The following is a 19,485-nucleotide window of genomic DNA, read 5'->3' as shown; positions in this document are numbered from 1 at the left end:
GTCTTACTAAATAGTAAAATTATATATGGGGCTCTTGCAAAAGCCTGATTGACAAAGGGATCCCGCTAAACAAGTTGGCCTTTGAGTTACTGATCAGAAGCCTTGGGGAAAGAAAGTTCTGCAGGCAAGACTGCAGCTGGTGTCCCAGTGTTAGTAAGGTCTGCAGCCGGATTTCACTTCTGCTGTATCTGAAATCTGTTTGCCAGTGATTGTGGGTATCTGGGAGACGTTTGTAATCCTGATTCCAGTACCGGGTTCTCGGAACAGATCCCCATGTGGTCTAGCAGCATGTTTTTCATAGTGACGCCGACTTCGGCTTCATCTGTATTACCTTCCAGGTTTGTCTGAATAATTTGTGAATTAATTGTATGTGATACTTCAGAACATTGTTGTTGCATGTCTGTGTGAAATTTGAGTAGTTTGCCTAAGGGAAGGTGCTCTGCTGGGCCTGTTGTTTGCAATCAGACAAGGACTTGTAGGTGATGTGGTGGTTGGAGGCAGTCTTGCCTATAGTGATCACAAAATATTGATAGAGTCTCAGATTCTTGGACAAGTAAGGAGGGGGAGTCAGCAGAATCGCTACCCTGGACTTCTGGAGGGCTGACTTCAGCCTGTTCAGAAGCCTGGTTGACAAGAGTCCCTTGGGAGGCAGTCCTGAAGAGCCAAGGGGTCCAGGAAGGCTGGACATTCTTCAAGAAGGAAGTCTTAAAGGTGCAGGAGCAGGCTGTCCCCATGTGTCAAAAGACGAGCCAGCAGGGAAGACCACCAGCCTGGCTGAACAGAGGGCTTTGGCTGGAACTTGGGGAAGAAAGGAGAGTTTGGAAGATGGGGCAGGCAACTCAGGAAGACTACAAAAATGTCATGAGATTGTGCAGGGAGAAAATTAGAAGGGCCAAAGCCCAACTACAGCTTAATGTGGCTATTATCATAAAAAGACAATAATATTTTTTTCTGTAACTACATTAGCAACAAATGGAGGTCTAAGGAGAATCTTCATCCTTTATTGGATGCAGGGGGGAAACATAGTGACAAAGGATGAGGAAACAGCTGAGGTACTTAATGCTGGTTTTTCCTCAGTCTTTAGTAGTAAGACCAGTTGTTCTCAGGGTACCTAGTCCCCTGAACTGGAAAACAGGGACATGGAGCAGGATGAAGCCCCCATAATCAAAGGGAAAATGCGTGAGTGATGTGCTACGCCACTTAGACACACAATCCTGTGGGGCCGGATGGGATCCACCTGAGAGTACTGAGGGAGCTGGTGGAAGAGCTTGTCAAGCAACTCTCCATCATTTATCACCAGTCCTGAAGGGCAGGAAGGAGGTTGCAGGGAACCACAGGGCTGTCAGCCTGACCTCGGTGCCAGGGAAGCTTATGGAGCAGATCATCTTGGGTGCTGTCATGTGGCAAGTACAAGACAACCAGGTGATCAGGCCTAGCCAGTGTGGGTATATGAAAGGCAGGTCCCGCTTGACTAACCTAGTTTCCTTCTAGGACAAGGTGACCCACTTAGCAGATGAGGGAAAGGCTGTGGATGTTGTCTATTCAGACTTCAGTAAAGCCTTTGATACCGTTTCCTACAGCATTCTCCTGGAGAAACTGGCTGCTCATGGCTTGGACGGGCATAATCTTTACTGGGTGAAAAACTGGCTGGATGGCCAGGCCACTGGTTTTTCTCTGGCGGTGAATGGAGTTACATCCAGCTGGTGGCCAGTCACAAGAAGTGTTCCCCAGGGCTCAGCACTGGGGGCCAGTCCTGTTTAATATCTTTGTCAATGATCTGGACAAGGAGATCGAGTGCACCCTCAGTAAGTTTGCAGATGAGACCTAGTTGGGCGGGAGTGTTGATCTGCTGGAGGGCAGGAAGGCTCTGCAAAGGGAGCTGGACAGGCTGGACTGATGGGCTGAAGCCAATTGTGTGAGGCTCAACAAGGAGAAGTGCCTGGTCCTGCAACTGGGTCACAACAACCCCACGCAGGGCTACAGGCGTGGGGAAGAGTGGCTGGAGAGCTGCCTGGCAAGAAAAGGGCCTGGGGGTGCTGGCCGACAGCCGGCTGAACATGAGCCAGCAGTGTGCCCAGGTGGCCAAGAAGGCCAACAGCATCTGGGCTTGTATCTGAAGCAGTGTGGCCAGCAGGACAAGGGAAGGGATCGCCCCTCCTGTACTTGGCACTGGTGAGGCCACACCTTGAATCCTGTGTTCAGGTTTGGGCCCCTCACTGCAAGACAGACACTGAGGTGCTGCAGCGTGTCCAGAGAAGGGCAATGAGGCTGGTGAAGGGTCTGGAGCACAGGTGTTATGGGGAGTGTCTTTTTTGTGATCATCATTGTTCTCAATATAACTATTTTTTTTCTCTTTCTCAGGCATGTATATGCATCATACTTAATGCATTCGGCATTGAGAATGTACTGCTATGTGAAAGATCCATCTTATGTATATTTTCACTGGTGTTTGTGAAGAATAGCTTGATAATTATTTTGTGATTTTAAAATAAATGATGGATAAATGTATGCTTTTCTTCAACATAATGTATTTATATTTATAAAATAAATGGGATTATATAATCTCAATGTCTAGACAATTAGTATAAATTACCCGCTATACAGAAGCAGCTAGTTTCAAGTGGAATGTCTTGGTATTTGTTCTTGTTTTTTGAGAATTGAGGTAAGCAGCAGTTGCTTTAGGAATTTGATCCAGCTCTGAAAGCTTGCTGCTTCTCTTAATGTTTGAATGACAAACGTTTAGAACTTAAAAACTGACAGTGACCAAAACTGTAAAACCAAGCAGGTTTTTGTATATATGTATTTATTTTGTCTTGCTTTATATTCTTTATTTTTCAGTGCCAGTGCCTGCCATCTTACAAACTTCTGCTCATGTGTCAGCTATTGCCAGGTAAGAAAAAGGATTCTTGAAACTTCTTTGAAGTGTAAGTCTAGGATTAATTACCAAATTCTTTCTAAATACCTGTAAAGTAAACTTTCATAATTGACATTGTAGAGTCTAAATGGTAGTTAAAAGATTTACAAGGCAGTTAATAACTATTGAGGCACAAACTCCTGCTAAAAAGCTTTCTTTTGTGATTTTGTTTGAGGTTTTAAAATATTGAACTGATTTCTGTCTTTGGAGGTGTTTTGAAAGGATATGCCATCCTTTCTCAGTTTCATTTTACAGCTTACACTTTTTTTCTTTTTCCTTGCAAATCTGTTTTGAAAATCTTCGTTCATGGATAAAATCTACACAAGGTTGATATGTGCTTTTTATTTGGTTATATCTTTGCAGTACTTATGTTAATTAGTATAACTTAATAGTGAAGCTATTGTAGTGTTTCTTCAATAAATGAACTAATTTTTTTTCCTTTCTTGCCTTACTGCTTGTATGCAGCAGCATATATTTTGTACAATATATATTTATATATTGCAGTCCTATTCTATTCTGTTATTTCACCAACCTCTCTTGTCTCAATACTTCCTGTATTGGCATAATCAAACTTTCTTGGTCGCTATCTCCTTCAAGATTTTCTCTTTTCAAAGTGTAAGGATTATTAAGAGACAATATTAATCTTCAGGAGAAAAAAACTATGTTAAAAAGAAGTTACTGCATGAAAGCACATTTGAACCATCTGGTACCTCAGCAAGTGTGCCTACCTGGATGAACAAATGTAGTTCTGCCTTTGAGAAACTGGAAGTAGATAAATTCTATAATGGTAGATATGGGTCCTTCCCTCAGAGAAACTCGGTGTACTTTAAATTGTCCAATTTAATTTCAAAGATTTGGACAGGAAGCACGTAGCTTAGCTAGAAGGATACCTGCTGTAAATCACTGATGTATAAAAACAGAAAATTGTTATTATTTTTCAAAATATTTTGAAGTACAAAGCTGAAGTTACTATAAACAGTATAGCAAAAAAAGGAAAGGGATTGAATAGTAAGTATGGAAGAGATTTTGTAAGAAAAGGAAGAATCTATAAAGTCATTACAAATAATGCATGTGTTATGAGAAATAGTAACGAGTTATGTAAAACAAAGCACGACACGGATTAATGCTTCTATCTGTATAAATCTGCTTTTGTTTCTTGCAGTTTGACAAATGTGAAAGGCACAATCTGGAAGGGTCTTTGACAAGCCTTTTCCTCTCTTGCTGTTTGTAAATGTTCCAGTGGTTTATAAACATGCACATCATGCTCCATAGTTACACCTTGAAACATTTTGTTTAGAGCCCAGTGTTTAACTGCTTTGATGGTTTTAACAATATCTCAATTTATGTTGTGGGTAAAGGGTAAAGAAGACAGCTGTCCTTCAACTTGGGAAATATTTTGTCCATTTCAGTATTACTTGCCCAGATTACATACAAATTCTTGTTCTTCAGAATTTTTTTCTTTTTTTAATACCAGTCACCAACAGAAATAGTTTCTATTTATGATCAGTTTTCAATGTACTTCTTATACCTCTAATTATTCGGCAAAGAAATGTTTTGCCTGTCCATCTGTGCACGTGTATTAATAGAATAGCTATCTTCTATAAGATAACAGTTGTTAACCCAAACGGCTGTTTTATTTAATTTATATTAGGACATCTCAAAATCAAGTTACAAATAAATGGTGTTGGCCAGTGTTTAGCAGAACTAGAAAGAAATGTCTGAAAGTCCCTTAATTGTGAATATGAATCCTAATTCACTCAGATGTCTATGGAAGCACCTACAGTAAGTATTTGAACTTGCAATCCTAGCAAAAAATGGAGCTTCTAAAATCTTCTGTGTTGCTAAAGGGATCTTTTTCTTTAAATTCAAATGCCATATTTTGTTCCTAGGAGATTGAAATAGTAGTTTTATTTGTAATATTGTAACTTTACTCTGTTTTCTCTAGCTATAATTTAGCTGTTTAGCTGAGAGATATTTTTGATTGCGCTAGATGTTAGTTTCCATGTATTCTTTATTTAGAGAATTAGTTCTAATGACTAATTATAATAATCAAAAGGCCCTTCTTTTGATATTCATTATTTTCCCCAATAGTCCTGTCAGCAGGATCTCCTCTTCTGCAGTGGGAATTTGTTTGTTTGTTTTGTTTTGGGTGGGGTTTTTTGTTTGTTTGTTTTTTGTTTTTTTACCCCATGCTTAAAGAAAAACAATGTGGTGCTTTTGTTCCATCTGTTTCTAGTCCTCTTCACATTTTAATTTCGGCTTACGTTTTCATTCAGGCTATTTGCCTGGAAGGCTGAAAGCGGCTTTAAAAGCAGATTGTTTATGTGTGTAAGCAAGAGTGTTCAGACTTTCATTTTGATCGTTATTGGGACGGAAGTATTCATACCTTTTGTTTAAGGCTAATTTAGGCATTTAATTTCAATGGGTGAGAGAACTGAAAGCAGGAGCCTAAATTTCCTCTTTAAGTAACAGAGAGGTAGCAGCACAGTGTGCAGGGGTGGAGGTGGCACTAGTGGTAAACCCCTAATCAGCAAAAAATGCCTTAGAGTAAAATATATATGAAATTTTTGAAAATAATTGATGTAAATAGTTGATACATTCTGCAGATAAACTGCATGTATCTAACCACAAGAGTGCAGTGTTATACCAGATCTATGTTGCAAGTCTTTAAGTAATTCTGCTTTGTCAGTATTAGGTCTAACAATAAAATTTTCATCCCTTTGTATTTTTATCTTTTTAGTGGCATTCACTGAATTGTAGAGGTTATATGCTTCTAACTTACTAGTGTTATGGTGAACTGTATGTGTATTTGGATTAGTAAAAAGCCAACACTAGGCTAGTTTATTCTGTTATTCACAAAATAAATCTGCTACTTCATTTTTCTAGGAGAATAGACAGAAGATTTTATGTGGTGAGCTAGAGAGGAGCTTCATCTGGTAGTGGTCTTTTCCTGAAGAAATATGCTCTCATATCCCACGTAAAATGGCTATTGGAGAAAAAATTCTGTTTGTGGTGTGGTACACATGTAATGAGCATTGCTGTGAAATTGCAGGGATTTGTGTAAATAACGTTTAGGTTATACAAGTGAAAACATGCTGCTACTTACTGATTAAATGTCAAAGTGACCATCTGACATTAAAATTGAGATTTTTCTTTCAGATGAAAGATTATACTCTGCTCATGTAAACATACACATTCTTTGCTCGTCACATGTAAACAAGGACTTGAACGAGTTTGGGTTCGTTCATAAAGATGAGTAAGTGCATGTTTGCAGGGCTGGGCAAAGCTCAACCTTCAGTAATGCTTCTGCATTGCTATCAACTTTATTAGAGTTGCTAGAGTGGAATTAAAGGCAGTATTTAGCTACATATTTTTAAATAAGTAACATCTTGCCCATTCTGTCATCTTGAACTGTGGAGAATTTGTACATTTAAGATTTCTCTTCTTGCCATCTCTGCTTCCTCTTTAGTACTCTGCATTTTACTTAATGGGGAAAGTTAAACCAAATTGATTGTTTTACTTTTTAGTTCTTGTGCTGTAACACAGCAGCTGTATTTGCTGGGAGGTCGTTGCCACTGAGCAGCAGCTGCTGGTATAGAGGAGGAGTAGGAACAAATTCGAAGGAAGCTTAGTTTTAGTTCTTCACGTGTTATTGTTGCCTTATGGTTGTTTGATGTGTTGTCACCTTATAGTTTACAGCCTGTGAGTATTTGTCTTGTCTTTTGATAGTGAGAGCTGTAGGAATCTGTGTTAAAAGTTCCGATCAGCAGCACGGATCCGTGAGGCTGGCTGTGTGTTCTACTACTAAAGGGAGGGGGTTTTGTCCTTTAGAGTACTGCTTTTTTGTATGTGTATTCTGTTGTTTCTTACTTAATTTTGTCTGGCTGGTGTTTTAGTCATAATTTTTCATTATACTTTTTCTGGTACGTGTATTGCTTGACTTACATACCATGTTTGACTGTCATCTACTGGGGTGGGCTTGATAAACCAGGCTCGTTTTGTTATGCTCTTTCCTTGCTTGTGAGGAAGTGTTTCTGAATAGACATCAAACTTAATGTTCTTGGGTTTAATTTGTTAAGTTAGCTGCCTTACCAGCATGTACAGAGGGAAAGTAATCTGAAAGTCAGTATTTTGTGATAGTAAAAATTGATAGTTTTAAGTTGTGCTTTGATTTGACCCAGGTGAAATGTGGGCTGTATCAACAACCTCTGTTCCTTATTTGCCCGTTTGACCATTCAAACGTTTTTCATCTGGTTGTGTTTGCTTCCTATGTCTTCTATTCCTCTCATATGCACTGTCTGCATGTATATGAATATATTAAGGTTTTGCTTCTTATGTTTCTTCTGGGTCTTTTTTTTGTTTAAACTTCTAGACAATCTTCAGCCCCTTTATTATTTCTCACTAGTGGTATAGCCTTTTCTTTAAGATTTGAAGAGTATATGTTGTACTTAGTATGTTAGAACAATGAGGCTGCTTATGAGATTGATGTCTACCAAATAATCTGCTCTATAGTTTGGTTTGTCACTGATATTGTCATTTTTGATGTTGAGTTAGTATTTTGAGGTCACAAATAAAAGCAAGAAATATTAACATAAGGTAAGCGAAATAAACAGAACTTGGGAGATCCTGCTTCATGCTTTGTAAGCTCTTGGTGCTGTTGCTAGGCATGTTAACAGTCCTCTAAGCTAGTAGTTGCCTGGGGAACCCACAGAAACTTATGTTATTTCTACACATCTGTACTGCCATTTTCCTCCTCTCTAGCATAATAAACATCGTGGAGAAATGCTGTGCATCTTGATCATAGGGCTAAGTCCTTTCTCATTCTGCAGCATGCAGGTCTCCCTTACAGTAAAGATCCTGTAGCTTTGAAGAAAGTGGTGTGTGGCCAGACCTTGACTGAGCACAATAATCATAAATAGTTGACCTGATAGAAGTTGAATATCATGAACATCACACCTGGTAATTGTCACTGGCACTTTCATTTAGAAGTTGTTGCTGTTCTGTTGCTTAAACAAGAATCAAAGTCTCACTTCCGAATTGCATTGGTTTTAGCAAAAGTGAAAAGTATTTACTTAAAAAAAAAAGCATAATCACTAATTACTACTAAAGTAATTTTCTAATGGAGGATTAAATTAAACTCTGCTTGCTAGAAAAAAGCTTTGCACTGCAGATGGTTAAGCAATTTGCATCTGCAAATTCTAAAGGAGCTGGCTGAAGGACATATCTGGCCTTTTATGTTAACTTTGAATGAACCTCAGAGTAATACAAAAATTCAGAAAATTATTGTGGCATCTAAGTTTTTTCTTTTCAAGAAAAGTGGGGTAAACCAGGTGGCTATAGGTCAATTAGCATGTCTCGGTCTTAGCCAAAAATCTGTATGATGGGTTCCTATTGCAGATTTCCAAATACTTAGGTAACAGGAGTGATCTCGGGTGACTTTATTGGAAAATAGATCTTTTAAATAACCTTTGACAAAAATAGCTCTAATAGAATAACATAAATTAAAATGTAGCATTCATATTGTCCACAAAATAGGTGTTAAATGGATGTAGAACTGATTAACTGGCAGATAATAGTAATCACTGGAAGGAAGTACTTCTACTAGGGTTATAGAGAATGGTTCTAGGTTAATGCAGTTTCGTATTTTTAGTAATGAAATAGGTAGTAAAATTTGTAGATAATTAAAAACAGAAATAACTTTGAGAGAAATAATGAAGATGGGAACGATGGCACAAAGCTGTAATGGTAATGTCATAGTAGGTTAGCTCTTCAGAAAGAGAGAACATTTCCAACAGTCAGTTGGAAAACTGTAAAGGAGTTTTGTTCAAATTTATAGGTTTTGCTACTGTCTTCTTTCAGAAGCAGAAAATCTGTTTGCAGTGACCTGGTTGGTCTGTGAACACATAAAAGAGAAAAGAAAAGATACTAAAAGCCTCTTTCTCTGACAGAGAGAAACATAATACTAACCAGTGTTACTATTATGTGAAGACTAGAATCATTTAAATGAGAGTGTGTTTCAATAATGAGAATGACATCCACAGTGGGAAGTGGCAACTCTGTTTCTTCTGTAGTAGAACCCAAAGTTACTTCTACAGTGAAATAACTGTGGAGTGAAACAAATGAAAAAATCCAATAAAAAAACCCTATGCCTTCTGCTATCTAGGTGATCAAGGCTTATTAGATGTAAAAGCTCAGGCCTCAGATGTGTGAATCCAGGTGAACTTTCTAAGAGATTTTCTTGGCTGAGTCACCTTTTGGCAATGGTGCCTGCCTTCTCTTCCCCTTACATTATTTCATGCAGAGAAGTTTTGAAGTATGTTTATTTTCTAATGTATTTAGTATAGGTTGTCTTACAAAGGGATTAGCTTTTACTAAAAATATTTGTTTTACATTTCAAAAGTACTTTTCATTTCACAGAGGGAGCAGTCTGTGCTACTCTTGAAGGTGCAAACTCCTTGCTGATATTCAGAGCTCAGTAAAATCCAGGTTTGTAGATGTGCTGTGCCAGCTGAAAAATTACATCTATATTATTATATAAGGTGTCCCTGAGAGCTATAGAACACCTACAGGCAAAACTTGAAGCTGCCAGGTAACTGAAGAGCGATGATGTAACCTCTCCCCTTATAGTAACGACACTGAGGTACCAGTAAGAATGAACTGCAGTTGCATTGGTGAAGGATAAACGCTTTCCTCAAAAAAAACAGCAAAATGTACAGGTTTCTTTTTTTTAAGGTACTTAGAGGTGATTAATTAACTTTTTCCACAAAACCTGAAGAGTTTAGCTACTTTATCGTTAAAGTAAATGCTGTCCTTTCACATCTAGCTCTCTACGTGATCCGTGGTGGTTTTCTTCATGAGCTTTGAAGTAACATGTAGTTATTAAATTATTTCTGTTGCGAAGACTTGTGGTAGAAGCAGTATTGGTGTCCCATGTGGGGTCCTGATCTGTAACTAGAGCACGCCAAAGCGTAACCACAGTGCAAATAAATAAATTCCCCCTTTATCTAGAATTTCACGTACAATGTGACTGTTGAGTCACATTGCTAAGCTGCAATAGTGAAAATGCCAGATAATTTTGTTAGCAGTTTATATTTCAAAACCTGCAAACATGTAGGCCTAAGTAATGGAAGTGTCCAGGAGAAAATGAAGGCTGTTGGTAATGCAAGGTTATATTGTGATATGTTTAGGTCTTGGGCAGATGGAGGATCTGGCAAAAGACCGCTGAAGTCCACACACCTCTCCTACACACCTTGATAAGCAAACATTAATAGTAATATTTTCAAGTATGTGTGCTTAAAACTGGGAAACTGAACTGTATACAATAATATCCTTAAAAAAAAAAATTAAAAAATTATACTGTTGTAAAATGTGCCTAATAAAAAGTGGCAGGAATTGAAGCTGACCTGAACTTCAGGAAAATGTTTCTCTTGAAATCAAAAAGTCACGTTTTATTACAATAAAGCCTTCATAGTCTTAACTAGGGAGAGCTCAGAAACTACCAAAAAGACAGCAAATTAAAAGGGGGTTCTGCCCTTGCATGCAGGTCCTTGCTTCCACTTCACTCAGTACCTTTCTGAGTTGCAGCGAAGTTTCTTCATGTCCAGGTGACAGCGAAGCCTCCCAAGAATTTTATTTACTTGCTGCATTCTCCAGGTGAACTGTGAGCTTCTTCCTGTGGCTCTCTTATATGAAATACCCTGCAGTGTCTGACCTATCTCTCTTCCAGCCCAATCCAGAGTACCTCAGAGAAGGAAAAATTCCCTCTTTCTTTTGGGGGTGAGGGGGAAGACACTCCACTCTTTAAAAGAACGTAACACATGATTTGGAACATAATCAATAGCATACTGTCCCAAAGCAAATTATATTTTGCCTTGCTTGTGACTAGTTGGTGTCTTCAAGAAGCTGACTGTAATTAAATGTGCACAGAGGGGCAAGTGAACTAAGAAGGTAAAAATGGGGCTTGGTAATTGGTTTTAGTCATCTCCAGATGGGAGTGCTGACACAATGAGCACGCAGGGATTGTGAGGATCCAGTGCAGAAGGAAGCTGACAGCTTCTTATCCATGTTTCTTCACTTAAGTTCATTAAAACTTTCAGGTAATAGAACTTCTCTGCGTATCATCTTTGTAGCTACAGTGAAGGTAAATGTAGGCAGTGTATTTGCTACGTTAAAACTTTTTACACGCCGTTATGCACCTGAAGCATACAATGTGCCAATGTCACTTGGCTGTTTTGAGTAGCTGAAGTACCCATCTAACATCACCACTGACTTAATTTGTTACATGTCTGTCTTTATGTAGACAGTCTTCAGGTAGCAGCATTGTTAAAGAAGGCCACTTTAATGTGGGAATTGGAGCAGTCAGCATACACATGTATGTGCAGCTTAATTAGGCCTTAGCGCTGATAAAAGGTACTTCAAAGCACATAGTGCAAATGGCCCTTCCTTAATGTTTCTTCAGTGATGGTAGAACAGGTGTTGTTGGCTTTTTTGATATGTTGAGGGAAAATGTGTTGTGCATGGGTACCAGAGAGGTCACTGGTGATGTCCTGAAGTACTTGTCATATTCATGCAACCTCATCCCAGCAAAACAGTACATTTTAAACAAAGTAGTTCCGTTCATGTTTTGGTCTCTCAGTTGATGGTGCTAATATAGATTTTTTTTTTCTTCCTCCTCCCTCTAAAGAGTGAGTTGAAATATTCAATGCAAAACATGAAAGATACAAAAGAGTGGTCTTTGGGACAGTATTTTATTTTTCTTGTTGAATCTGTCTCTAAATCTACCTTATGTTTCAGTGCTGCCTTTTTTTTTTTTTTTTTTTTTTCCCAATTTCGATTGCCAGAAGTGACTAGCCCCCAGTTTATCTCCAGGTGCTGATAGGTCCTGCTATATAAATGAGGCTGGGCATCAAATTCATGGGTAGGTGTAGCTATAGATTTTTCTTTTTGGTAGCTATATTTCTTTCATAAATACGCTTATGTATGAGCTGAGCTCATAGGAATCCTCTGGTTAAATAAATGAAAACTCTGGATTTGGAATGTAGCAGCTGCTGACCTGCACAAGTAGGTCATGAAAGCATCATTTTAAACTAAAGGTTGATTTAAGTCTTGAAGTATGTTTTCTCGAAGATTATGATTTTAGTAATATTTATTTGTAAACATGAATTTCCTTTTTGTTCATATGAGTGTTCAGTCTTCTTTTAAGTTTTGCTGTGTGGTTAAAAGTTAATGTATTCTTGTGGCAGCAACTTCCACGTATATTGCTTTATTTTACCTGTGTTCTGATTTAGGGAAAACAGAAGCTCTCAATGTCTCCATGTGCCCAAATGTTCTTTTTTTTTCTTATTTTAATAGGTGGTACTAATGAAGCTACAGTCTTTTTTTCCCCCCTCATCTTGCCTTTCTGGAGGTTTTTTGTGATTCAAAGTGCTTTTTGCCACCCTTCTTTACACTTCCCACTCTTGTACTTGCGCCTTCTAGAGAGCGTTCATAGTGATGTCGCTTTTTGATCCTTCGATGTCGGCTTTTGCTATCATTGTGAAGCAGAATTCACCAAGCGTTGGATTGTTCACCCACTAATAGGGAATGTGAGCTTTATTTTAATTAAACAGTCGGATTCCCCTGGTCCGCACCAGTTCTAAGCCGGCTGCTTAGTGGTAGGAGAGGTGGAGATATTAGTACAGCTCCTCTTTATCCCTCTTTGTATGAATTTTAATACTCCATTTTAGTTGCAATGTATGATACACAGGTCCCCTTCCTAATCTAGTACAATATACTTAGAGTCCTGTAGGGTCTTCTCTCTAAGGCGTACTACCATCAAATCATCTGACATGAAATTAATCTGCTGTTTCCTTGCATGTTTAGGTCTATGTGGCCCTGTGTGGACACCCAAGTAGCTTCTAGGAAGTGGTGCTGCTGGTAGCAAAGTTCTGTTGTCGTGGATGGAGCTGTTACGTGATGTTTAGTTAAAACGTTGCCTGTGACCCAAACTAGCCCAGGATATAGTAAGGTGATCCGCTGGTTTTAGTGGCAGAGCCAATTTGAGCACTTTATCCTGCTGTTCATTTTCTGTCTGTCCCTCAATATAGTCAAAATAGTTGTTTGAGACTGCACTGTGCACATCACTGAAAGATCGAGAGGTGTAGGAGCGGGAACACCGTAAGCCTGTCTTGTTGCTAAAACCAGCGTATTTTCTAACTGCACCCATGTTAGCTCAGAGAGGACCAGACTGTGTTGGACACTGGAGAGACCCTGCCTTCCTCACCTTTAGGGAAAAGGAGTGACTGTCACCTAAATAATCGTCACATGCATATTGTATTGCTTCTTTTCTTAATGAATAGTTGTATTTCCAAGATTCTGCACCTGAGCTTTAAACCACATTTAAGTCTTTATTGGCATATTATTTTTTTTTCTTTTGCTGCCAAGTTCAGTGATTCATTTCAACTTACTAGTCTACATTATTTGTTTTCAACCATTAAACATCAGCATCCATACGGACAGTGCCTTTGTAAAGTAGGAGGATATATTGACTTAGCTGTACCTAAAAATAACGCTGCTAATTCTGTTGTGGAAAATTGTGAGTGGTTTTCCAGAGCTGACTATGTAAAACTTCTCCTGGATAAACTATCACAACTCCCTGTATATATAGGACAGATCTCCAAGGGACTTAATTCTAGAATCTATTCTGCAATTCAGCTTGCATCTGGGGGACACGTGAAAACACTTCTTATTGTGATTATGAAGGGTGGGGGTTTTTATCATAAGAAAGTAAATTTAAAATTTTGGCTAAATAATGCTGAAAGCAAATATATTTCCAGCTCCTATATTCAGTTCAATTGTAGCATTTGCACTGCACAAACTGTGTGAATGTTGTTACTGAAGACTCTGAGGTACAAATAAATTCAGGCCTTAGAGATCATTCAAAGTCAAGAAGAGTCCCTGCATTGACAAACACCCATCAGCAATGACAAGTATTTCTCACTCTGAAGTACTTATCATTGTAGAAATGTTGATAGTTTTCCATATCTTCAATTAAAATTCAGAACTTCTGTCATGTTGCACATACATATAACATGGTCTGCAACTGAGGAATGAGAAAACGGAGATTAAAACTGACCAATGATATTAAGGAGAACTAGTTATGGGAATTCAAACAGTAGTAAAAGACAACTCCCTCTTCTTTACTGAAGTGGAAAAAATGTTCCCAGGGGTTTGAAAATCCTTCTACTATATGCTTAGAAGAAATATATGGAAAGACTTCCCTTGCTGGTATCTCCATTTAAATTCCTACAGCAAGGCAAAGGGTGAAGTTAGAGAAAAGTTCTCAAAAACAGTGCACTAGGAAAGTGATTAGGAAAGTGGTAGGGAGGAGAGGCAGTAGGAGGATGGATGCAGCGGGACTTTTGCTGCCTTATCAAACCAGGATGCTTTATGCAAATGAAGGAGATGCTTTCAATCAACTGGCTCTACCAAAGAACTCTGGACAATTAATTCCTTTTTTTTAAATTATTTTTAATTTTTTTATTAGTTGTCATTCTTTGACATGATGAATACTTACAGCAGTATGTTAAAAAAAGATACAGTTAAGTCTCTTGGCATCACTGCATAGCAGTCACAGCATTTTCACACAATCTAGTGCTTCCTTTCAGAATGATGCATATGGCATATATACGCACATATGGGGGCTAATTCTTGGTCCCAGTGAAGTTGGTGGGACCAGTGTTTGGCCCATAGAGTTGTAGAAGGTATGTGAATATGTATATATAAAATGCTTTACAATAAACATGACATATACAATCTTGAATTCAAAGATAAGCAGAATATATTTTACATCCAAGTCAAACTTATGCTCTGCACTTAAAAGTTTATGTACCTAAAATATTAGATGCATGATAGAAACAAATAATAGCATAATAGTTTGCACCAATCAAAGTAATTTGGATACATATTCATGGCATGAAGCTTGCCTTGGGTTTTTGTTTTGTTTGTGTTTTAGGGTGGCTTTTTTTGCATTTGCAGGACTTTAATTCAAATTTAAGTATTGATTTTTGTGGGTCATAAGCAGGGGATGGTGGTATCAGGAGTGGAAGGGGCGTACTTTATGGACAACTCAGCTAAGTGACTTAAAATATAAGGCTATAAATTACGGCTGGTACCCTGACTGATACCTGAAAATGAAATTATAACTTGAGTGTTTCTCCTTTCTCAGGAGAGTCCATTTGGAAGGACTAGTATGCATTCTGTCTCTGTTTTGTTGGAAACTTCTAACAGAAATTTCAACTACAGATTGGAAAAGCTTGTGGGATAGCTATGCAGTGTGAAAATGGGCTTATCTCATTTACTGTGGTAGCAGCCGCCTTATTGATCACTGGGGAGACTGATTTTCTTCATGAAAACCAATAGTTTATACAAAACTAATTGACCCAAGTTGTAGATTAGGTTAGATACAACTGCAGATCATGTGGGTTCTTTTCCTCCATAGACTCTACTTAGTTTCAGCTACTCCTCTCTCTGTTTCTGTATTCCAAAGGTACACGTTTTCAAGAGTCCTTTTTTACCCCCTTCTGGCTGGCTGCTGGAATGTTGACCCTTAAAAACCCAAATGTAGGTAAAATATTTACTTAATGAAAATGTGTATGTATGCATTATTTTAGCCAGCCTAAAAGTTTGATTTATCACCCCTTTATTATTATTATTGTTGTTGTTATTTATACAGAATTTGCCTCTTTGATGGCATGAAATGTGCATTCAAAGAAACTAGGTTTTAATCAAATGAGTTGTATTTGTGGGGCATAAAAACATTTTAAGCTCCTGCTTTTAGCAGTTTTCTGCTTCTTTGCTTATATGAAAAACCTAACTCAGTTTTAAAACTTCAGAATCTTTTAGCTGCACTGGCCCAATAAGAAAGAAAAATAATTTACAAGGGCTTTCTGTAAAGTGGCTAATAGGGCCACTGTATTATCTGCATAGATGTTTTTCTATTCTGTGCATCTAGCATTCTTGCTGGCATCCTGGAGAGAAATCCCAGTACAGAAATGTCCTCCAGACTACAGAATACCCAATATATATCACAACCACACATACTGAGCACTGGTGCTGTTGGATTGCTTGTATCGGGTATGGTTTGGCTTCTATGAAAAATCAAATTGTAGCATTTTTCTTTACAGACCCCAGTGAATCTGGCTGCCAGGCATCTCCTGCCACAGCCTAACTTTTCAGCACACTTCCGTCTAGAGCACCTGAGGCAAACTGGCCCAGAACCAAACTCGTGTGATGGGTTTGGCTCCCACGTACAGAAGCATTTCTGAAGCCACCCTCAACCTACTTCAAGCATTGGTTCATTAGACAAGGTGATTGAAATCTAGCAAGTACGTTCAGTGCACCTAAACACCCCACAACCTGTTCATTTCAAGAGCAGCTTTTCAAAGGTGGGAAGTTTTAACTTGGTAAGAGACTTGTAACAGACCCTGCAGGGTCTCATTACAGAGTAAGTCTTGGTTTTGTTGTAGCTGTAACAGAACTTGATTTGTACCTAAGCTTTCCTGTTGGACCTGTTTTCTGGAAGCTGCTCAGAAACAGCTCAACAGTGTATCTGTTAAGAGCTTTTTATGCTGCTAGAGCACCAGGTTTGTTTAACTAAATTTCAGAACATTTTTAAAAAAATCTTTGAATTAGATGGAAAATAGCTTCCATTTCTTAGCAAAAAGACAAAATGGCAAATTATATCCTTTTGTATGTACTCAAGTGCTTCTAAGCAGCATGTTACACTGCTTGCATAATGTCCTAATAATCGTCCTAAATCTGTCAGAAGGAAAGATACACCTAAAAACCTGCAAAGTGGTGATGCTTCCACCCCCACCATCAGGTGGTTAAAAAGGCATTTATGTCCTGTAGTTAGAAACAATTTTATCCTACTACAACTCTCTCTCTTTGCTTGTTATGGTACTTCTAATATGTCAGTCCCATTTGGGAAAGGAAAGGAGAATGTTTTCTACTGCTTACAGCTTACAAAACAGTAGAACAACATTGTTTTCAGGATACTTTGTGTTCTCACAGTGATTTCCACCTTCCTACTTCACTGGGTTTCAGCCTCCTGCTCTGAAGATACATGTCCAATGAATTAGTAGAGTAAAACATCCTTTACTAAAACTTTTTCCTTTCCTTTAACATATTAGTCACCTTATGAGCATGAACACTTTTTCTAGCCAAGTCAAAATTCCCTATATTTGAGAAAAAAAAATCTATTATATCTTTCCTTGCACTTTTATAAGTAAATATTATCTTTCTCAAACACCAACCTAAATCGCTTTTTCTTTGTTGGCCTCTCCAAGGTATTCACATCCAAACATGATTATATGGCCGTATCTGCTAGTTCTTTTGGGAAACAGCTATACAGATTTGATATACTGGGGGTTTACAACACCACTATACTTTACCTGAATGCAATTAATTGGGGGGGGGGGGGAGGCGGGGAGCAGAAGAGAAGGGGACAATTGCTTTGGTGCAATGCAGTAGTGTCTGAGAATACAATCTCATTGAAATGATGGAAACTTAAGAAAAGTTTTATAAAGATGATCTGAACTGAGGTTGTTTATGGCATAGATAAGGCCATGTATCTTTTGCAAACATGAGACCATAGAAAATTCCTCAGCTACTATGATAGTTAAGAGGATTTTTCTTAATAATCTGACTACAACACATTTTCCTTCACTGAGACTTATCTCAAAGTCAGTTGAAGAATTTTTTTGATTAAAAGAAAAAATACAAATGCATTTTTTAGCTGGCTATCTAAGGCGGCGGGAATGTGGGGGAGAAAAATCAGCTGCACTGCAACTTCTCTTGAGAAAACAATTGGACTCCAGAACTATTAGAATGTCATGCTTTGTAAATCACTAAGCTATTTAATAGAAGTTCACACTCTTCAATAAAAGGTACTCAGCTTGAACTGTCAAATTATGTGGTGTTGCTGTGGGGTTTTGGTTTTTTTTTGAACTTAAAACTTCAGGCTCGGTGAAGCATTTGCCTAGACTGAATGTGCAAGGTGCCATGGATTAACAACACGGACCCATATGGAATGTGTTTGAAGTTTTCAAGAAGTTATCCTGCCAGCCTTCATTCCTTAATGACCTTTGATACACCTTGGATAGTGGAAAGGCAGTTCAGAATCATATCTTGTGATCATATGATTTTGGCAGCTATCAGAAGATGAAGGATGCTAAAAGTTAAGGCTTTTATCCACAAACAATGGTGTATATTAATAAACTCTATACCATATTTACAAATGCTTTCTCTTGTATTAAAACTAACAGTATTCTGTTCACAGTGCCAATGTTTTTACAGGTAGCAATCCCACAGTACTCCAGTATTTTGGCATGGGAATCAGTAGCGCTTTGTATTTACAGAAAATGTACATATATGATTATAAACATGTTACTTGAAACAGTACTCAAAAGATAGATCTGTTCATGTTTCAAAGGTTTAGACTGTACAACACCTTCCCTTTTGGCTGCGAGGGAATACTGCTCCTTGCAATGAGAAGATGCCCGTCTTTTCCAAAGTGGCATAAAAATGATTACCAAAATGAGCCTTGTTACACTGGAGTTGTGTATATGGAGAGTAACTTCAGTCCAAGGTTTATAGATCTGTTGTTTAGTGCACAGAATACAAAAGTTAAAAAGGTTTTTGTTTTAATTACTAAAATAACCAGACTCTCTCTGCCCTCTGTGAGCACTGCGTCACTCAGCCAGTGTCCTTTGGATGCTGAAGATGCTGGTGGTTTAATGTGCAGCCCAGCTGCCAGCCTGGAAAGCGTACGGTGCTCTGGGCCTATATACATATGTCACAGTATGACTCATGGTAAATGAATATATAACCAAGAGTGCCTCTTTCTCCCCTGTTGTTTCAGTTATCCTCCCTGCTTCACAGCAGCCATCACCAGCCTGGCTTCAGTACTGCTAACTGGGACTCTGCATTCAGGCGGTTCATGGTCAAAAGTGATGAATGGCATCGCACATGTACAGAATGAAGAGAAGGGAGAGCAACGTGAAGGAGATCCAGAAAGGAACTCAGCAGAACCACGGGCTTGTTCATGAGGACCCTTACAGCGTCTGCTTTGCCATTTCTTCCCTTTCCATGGTCTTGACAACAGGCTCCTAGCTCCCCACGATTTTGTTTGCTGCTGTGATCAAGACAGAGATAGCAGTGCTATAAGGAAAAGTGCAAAGCTGCCACTAAGGAGTCTCTTCTTCATTTAAAGTCTGTTCTTGGCTGCCAGTCACTTGACCTGAGTGGTCATTGCTCCTACTACTGCTGTGTTGCTTGTGGAGTAAACTTCTCCACTTGGCCTTGTTCCTCCTGAGATGGTTTAACATATTTTCAGATAGAGGGGTATCGCCTGTAAACTGGGCCCACCTCTCGAAGAGTGGCTCTACGATGTACGTCATGAACCCTGGTGAAACACACAAAGGACAGCAATTGAGGAACAAATTCATTCCATGACTGCACTGCCCCACAGAATGCCTTGAGAAGAAACAGCCAGGTGAGTGGCAAAAATCCTGACAAGAAATAACAATAAA

The 19,485-nt window shown here is 38.6% G+C and overlaps 1 protein-coding gene across 3 annotated transcripts in view; it reads right to left on the bottom strand.

Annotated features, from left to right (window-relative positions):
• Positions 1-13,279: 13,279 nt before the first annotated feature.
• PDE7B (phosphodiesterase 7B) overlaps positions 13,280-19,485 on the bottom strand; it is a 182,050-nt gene continuing 175,844 nt past the window's right edge. For all 3 annotated transcript variants that reach the window (XM_037391541.1, XM_037391542.1, XM_037391540.1), the window contains one exon: positions 13,280-19,358. In XM_037391541.1, the coding sequence (XP_037247438.1) occupies positions 19,141-19,358 (218 nt within the window). In that variant the 3' untranslated portion in view covers positions 13,280-19,140. The remainder of the gene's footprint in view (positions 19,359-19,485) is intronic.

Source organism: Falco rusticolus, chromosome 6 (genome assembly GCF_015220075.1).
Source record: "Falco rusticolus isolate bFalRus1 chromosome 6, bFalRus1.pri, whole genome shotgun sequence".
NCBI classification, from domain to species: domain Eukaryota; kingdom Metazoa; phylum Chordata; class Aves; order Falconiformes; family Falconidae; genus Falco; species Falco rusticolus.
The sequence above is the reverse complement of the archived record's forward strand: the minus strand, read 5'-3'. Positions and strand labels throughout refer to the sequence as shown.